This window comes from Salmo trutta, chromosome 6 (assembly GCF_901001165.1).
Source record: "Salmo trutta chromosome 6, fSalTru1.1, whole genome shotgun sequence".
Taxonomy (NCBI): Eukaryota; Metazoa; Chordata; class Actinopteri; order Salmoniformes; family Salmonidae; genus Salmo; species Salmo trutta.
Window position 1 is genome coordinate 8,864,129 of NC_042962.1, and position 5,087 is coordinate 8,869,215.

The window sequence follows — 5,087 nt, forward strand, 5'->3', positions numbered from 1 at the left end:
TCGAGTCTTGCTGAGTTTGTATTGGAAAGTGATATTAATTTGTTCCTGTCCATGAACAACGTAAGCTGACACTTGTGACATCTTGTTGTAATGCTGTAGCCGAAGTGGGACCCAGTGGAGGCTCCTCAGAGGAGGAAGGGGAGGACCATCCTCCTCAGTGAATTATTTAGATTTTTTTGTAAACATTTAAAAATGTATATTTTTTTGATAAAACTACACTAAATATATTCACGTCACCAAATAATTGATTAAAACACACTGTTTTGCAATGAAGGTCTACAGTGGCCTCAACAGCACTCTGTAGGAGAACATCATGGTGTAGCCAGAGAACAGCTAGCTTCCTTCCTCCTCTGGGTACATTGACTTCAATACAAAACCTAGGAGGCTCATGGTTCTCACTCGCTTCCATAAACTTACACAGTAATTATGCCAACTTCCGGAGGATACCCTCCAACCTATCAGAGCTCTTGCAGCATGAACTGACATGTTGTCCACCCAATGAATTTAGTACTGAAAGCATATGCTACAGCTAGCTAGCACTGCAGTGCATAAAATGTGGTGAGTAGTTGACTCAAAGAGAGAAAGACAATAGTCAAAATGAAGGAGAAGCAAGAGAGAGATTTTCAATTTTTTTTCACTTTCAGTTTCACTTACTTAGCTAGCAGCTAGCTAGTTTAGCCTACTCAAACACCCTGCTCAAACAGAGGGATGCTATGTTAGCTAGCTGGCTATAACTATCCAACACAACACTGGATCTCTTCCAAGTCAAGGTAAGCGTTTGATTTTACTAATTTATTGCCACCTGGGCCCGCCGGTGTAAGTGCTAAACTGCTTACTGACTGTCACTGTAATGTTACTGCATGATTATAGCTGGTTTACTAACGCGTTAGTTCTATTAGCTATGTTGACTATGACGTTACTTTAGCTAATATGGGGACAACAATGTAGGCTGTGTGTAACGGTTATGATATGGTTTGGCTTGGAAAGGTTTTTTCGCCTGGTCACATACAGCTGATGTGTTGTGCATTGAAGTCCACAAGCGAAGGGAAAAGGTGAGAGGAGGAGAGCGCATTGATGCACGAAGGAATACAACGTGGCTGCTATGAAAGTTAACTGTGTTTACACATGATCAAGGGTGTATTCATTCCACCACCATTCCACCTGTCTGCATCTACGTTGTAAACTTTCATTCATAGGCTAGGTTGTAGCAACCGCATGATGGGTAATAGGGGAAATTTGAGTATCATGCAGTAGCCTAAACCTATCGACGTTACATTGAACTGGGTGAATGGAATATGAATTACAGTCATCCAATAAGGCGTAATAGAAATCAAGCCATGCTCATGAAAAAAAAAAAAAATCACACTCCCTCATCTTAAAACGGCACCGACCACCACTGTTGGCGCCATTCCCCTAGTCTTCAATAAGTGCCCATATTATCAAAGAGAATAAACATGTTTTAATATATACATGTTTCAAAAAGTCTCTGTGATAATGCTGTGATGTCTATTTCATCCAACACAGCATTCTCTTTGATATAATTCACTGGGACTTGTCAGGGACATTATATCAGCAAGGAGTCTTTGTGGCTGTGGTTACTAGTCAAAATCGGGATAAATTCATGCACACAAAAATGTGCTTTTTGGTCTTAATTTAAGGTTAGTATTAGACAAAGTTTAGCAGTGTGGTTAAGGTTAGGTTTAAAATAATATTTGAAGAAGATAAATTGAAGAAATAGACGGGATTTAGCCATAATTATGACTTTGTGGCTGTGGTATCTAGTGACGACCATTCTACCAAGAAAACTCACTCTCCCATAGTTCTTCGCGCGGGTACAGCGAGGACGACACATACGTGCGCCCAAGGTTCAACAGTAAGCTTCCGAATTTAACAGACCTGAACGTATTTATTGAACTGTAGATTGAATTGTGTTCCTATGAGGTCATTTATATCGTATAATGGTTTGACTTTAGTAACAGTTCATTAATACTGGGAAAGTTTGCGAAGTAGAGGCCAGACACCGAGTGCGTTTTAAACAGCTGAGGTGGCTAGCAAGTCAACGTGAATAGAGGACGACATGGTGTATTCTTTCATACTGAAAGCTGTGCAGCGTAATTTGCAGCAACATCAATCACTATCAACGCAATGCGTTGATCTAATATGGAAACGCATGCAAAACAGTGTGCACCTTCAGAATCCGACTACAGCACTTTCCAGATATATTTTCTACAGGACCGCAGATCGCTCACCTATTGCGAGCGGTATATTTTGTACACAGAATCGAAGCATTTCTCTCGACACAAGGTTGAGAAGTAAAGATGAAAAGGATGGTGGACAGGTGTCAGTACCTAGGCGAGGACCTTCTACTGCACATAAAGGTAAGTCTGTCAAACACAGCAATGTAATTGTTCGACAATCAGCCAGTAACTGGACAGTGGATTTGTTTTTGGCGATGATCACACGTGTTGCAAAATAAGAAGAGACCAAACTATTGTAAGTGTTGACATTGGCATGCATCATCCTTTGCTCCAGTTATCAGTTTAGAACTAGAAGGGTATACTAAATCACAGTTCTTGCCCTCTCAACAGTCAAAGAAGCTGGCAAAGACTTCACCTATCTCATAGTTGTGCTCATCGGACTTGGAGTAACTGGTGATTCCACAACATGATATTGAAACATTAGTTGATTAGTTAATCTGTTTAACATTAGTTAATCTGATTGAAAGGCAGTATTTCTCCCACCTGTTGAAACCTGTGTGTTTTGTTCCCAGGTGGGTTGTTGTACGTGGTGTTTCAGGAGCTGTTGTCCTCCTCCAGCCCCAGCAAGGTCTACAGCAAAGCCTTCAACAAAACCAGGTTACACCCAGAGGTGAGATTAGAACAAGCACAAAAACATAACATCAACAAAACCATCTAGTCTGTGTTTCAGTTCAATTCATTTATGTATTGGCCTTTCACAGGACTGTGTCTTGGAATACAAGAGCACTGAGTTAGACATTAACCGTCATTAGTCTTGTCTCCTTCCTTGCATCTGCACTGATCTGAAAACACAGGGTCGGTTAAAGCAATATGGTGTAAAGCTGATTGCTCTTGTCTATCATCTTGTTAAACCACAGGTGATTGCAGTGTTTGGGGAGCCAATCAAGTGCTTTGGTGAGACGTCCCGTCGTGGTAGAAGACAGCAAGTCGGGTGAGAATTCACTTTTTACCAAGATGGTCTTTCTTCATACACTAGGAATACAAAATGACCTCATTAAAACAGACTGACTTTTGTAAGTGTGATTACTAGCATATTTTCTTCAGTCATGTAGAGTATATGAAGGATGGACTAAAGCACATGAGGCTGAAGTTCTACATTGAAGGGGACGAACCAGGCCGTCAGGGAACGGTGCACACAGAATCCAAAGAGGTTAGACATACTATTCATGTATTATTTTGTCTTTCGTGTGTCAATAATCTGGTTGATTGATCTTAACTCAATTTCTGCATAGGGGCTGTTTAAGTTGTGATAAAAGTTTAACGTGCTTTTGTCCTCTTTTGACAGAATCCTGAAACTGGGAAGTTAGAGTTTCGCTACATCTTCGTGGAAGTAGACACCTACCCAAGGAGAACCATCGTCATCGAGGACAACAGATAAGATTGAGGCTGACTCTTTTACCAGTCTGAAAAGGTGCTGCAGCTGGTGCAGGCAGTAAATTAATTTGTTGCTGAGTAATATTTGTGACACAATGTCTTCTCAACAGATGCCAATACAGTTTTACACAGTATCAGTTTAAACACCAAAATAGCAGATGGCAATCAAGTCTCTATCTCCCGATGTCTGGTTTAGTATTAGTTTTAATGTTGATAGCATTGTCATAGATATGTTGGGTGATTTTAGAAAAATGGGGCAAGAAGATGATTGTAAGCAAAACAGATCACTCTACAGCCAACGCTCAGGACAATTTCTTTATTTTGAGACGAGAGAGAGCATGTTGGATGATCTGTCTTTGTGGCTGTTGCCTGCTGATTGCCAACCCATGCTATGCAGTGTTAATGTTCCAGAGGATAAAAGGTGTTTGTGAAAGAATTATACGCTTTTTCTGTGAAATCATGGAAACTGTTGCACAGATGCTATTTGTGTTTTGACACTCAAAAGTGAGAATGTAGCCGATTTTCTTGGTTGTGGATCTGTACTAAACGAAGATACAAACCTGTCAGAGATCATTGGGATTTTGCTTAAGGCAATTTGGTGTTAAAGTAAAAGTTGAGAAATGATTTGTCAACTTTGAGTGTGTTCCTGCGATGAGATTTCACATCTCGTGAGCTAAATATTGCTTTGACATTTATACCCCTTGGGGTATGTCAATCACTTTTTGCAATTGTGTTCCCCACCTTCAAGTGTATTGGGGAAAGAAATTACACTTTTAATAAATTGATATCTCTTTGATTTTGTGTATATGGACACCAGATGGTGACATTTCCACAGGCCTGCTCACATGTCCACAGGCCTGCTCACATGTCCACAGGCCTGCTCACATGTCCACAGGACTGCTCACATGTCCACAGGCCTGCTCACATGTCCACAGGCCTGCTCACATGTCCACAGGCCTGCTCACATGTCCACAGGACTGCTCACATGTCCACAGGCCTGCTCACATGTCCACAGGCCTGCTCACATGTCCACAGGCCTGCTCACATGTCCACAGGCCTGCTCACATGTCCACAGGCCTGCTCACATGTCCACAGGCCTGCTCACATGTCCACAGGCCTGCTCACATGTCCACAGGCCTGCTCACATTTCCAGTCAGATGCTCACATTTTCGCCAGTCCAATTCCAATAAATGGAGGATTACTTTATCAAAAGCATAAGCGAATGTGGCTATGTGCGCTATACCTCTCCCAAGAGGTCTGATGTTTTTGGCACAGGCAGTAGTGTGCTTCCCCTGTATTTGCAGAGCTGTGTCAAGTCAGTGCTCCAGTTGTCTGTTGTTATAATTTAACATAATAGTGGAGATGACTGTTCAGGGCCATATAACTTCAACTTCAATTAGAGTTTGATAGTTGTGGCAACTAGGCCACTCCATATGTAACCCATTAACCAATTTC

At 41.5% G+C, this 5,087-nt stretch overlaps 1 protein-coding gene across 1 annotated transcript; it reads left to right on the plus strand.

The window, feature by feature from the left end:
• Nucleotides 1-1,835: 1,835 nt before the first annotated feature.
• On the plus strand, nt 1,836-4,428 carry LOC115195372 (mitochondrial import inner membrane translocase subunit Tim21). The gene is made up of 6 exons (XM_029755168.1): nt 1,836-2,378; nt 2,589-2,651; nt 2,771-2,868; nt 3,116-3,189; nt 3,303-3,408; nt 3,544-4,428. Exons 1-6 carry the CDS (start codon nt 2,078-2,080, stop codon nt 3,634-3,636), a joined length of 735 nt encoding a protein of 244 aa, XP_029611028.1. The 5' UTR covers nt 1,836-2,077; the 3' UTR covers nt 3,637-4,428.
• Nucleotides 4,429-5,087: the final 659 nt, after the last annotated feature.

What these genes read in the sequence shown, in the direction of transcription:
- LOC115195372 (XM_029755168.1), top strand. Translation starts at nt 2,078, where the DNA reads ATGGTGTATTCTTTCATACTGAAAGCTGTGCAGCGTAATTTGCAGCAA. An exon ending in ACCTTCTACTGCACATAAAG is followed by an intron (nt 2,379 to 2,588) that starts GTAAGTCTGTCA and finishes CCCTCTCAACAG; the next exon opens with TCAAAGAAGCTGGCAAAGAC. An exon ending in AAACCAGGTTACACCCAGAG is followed by an intron (nt 2,869 to 3,115) that starts GTGAGATTAGAA and finishes GTTAAACCACAG; the next exon opens with GTGATTGCAGTGTTTGGGGA.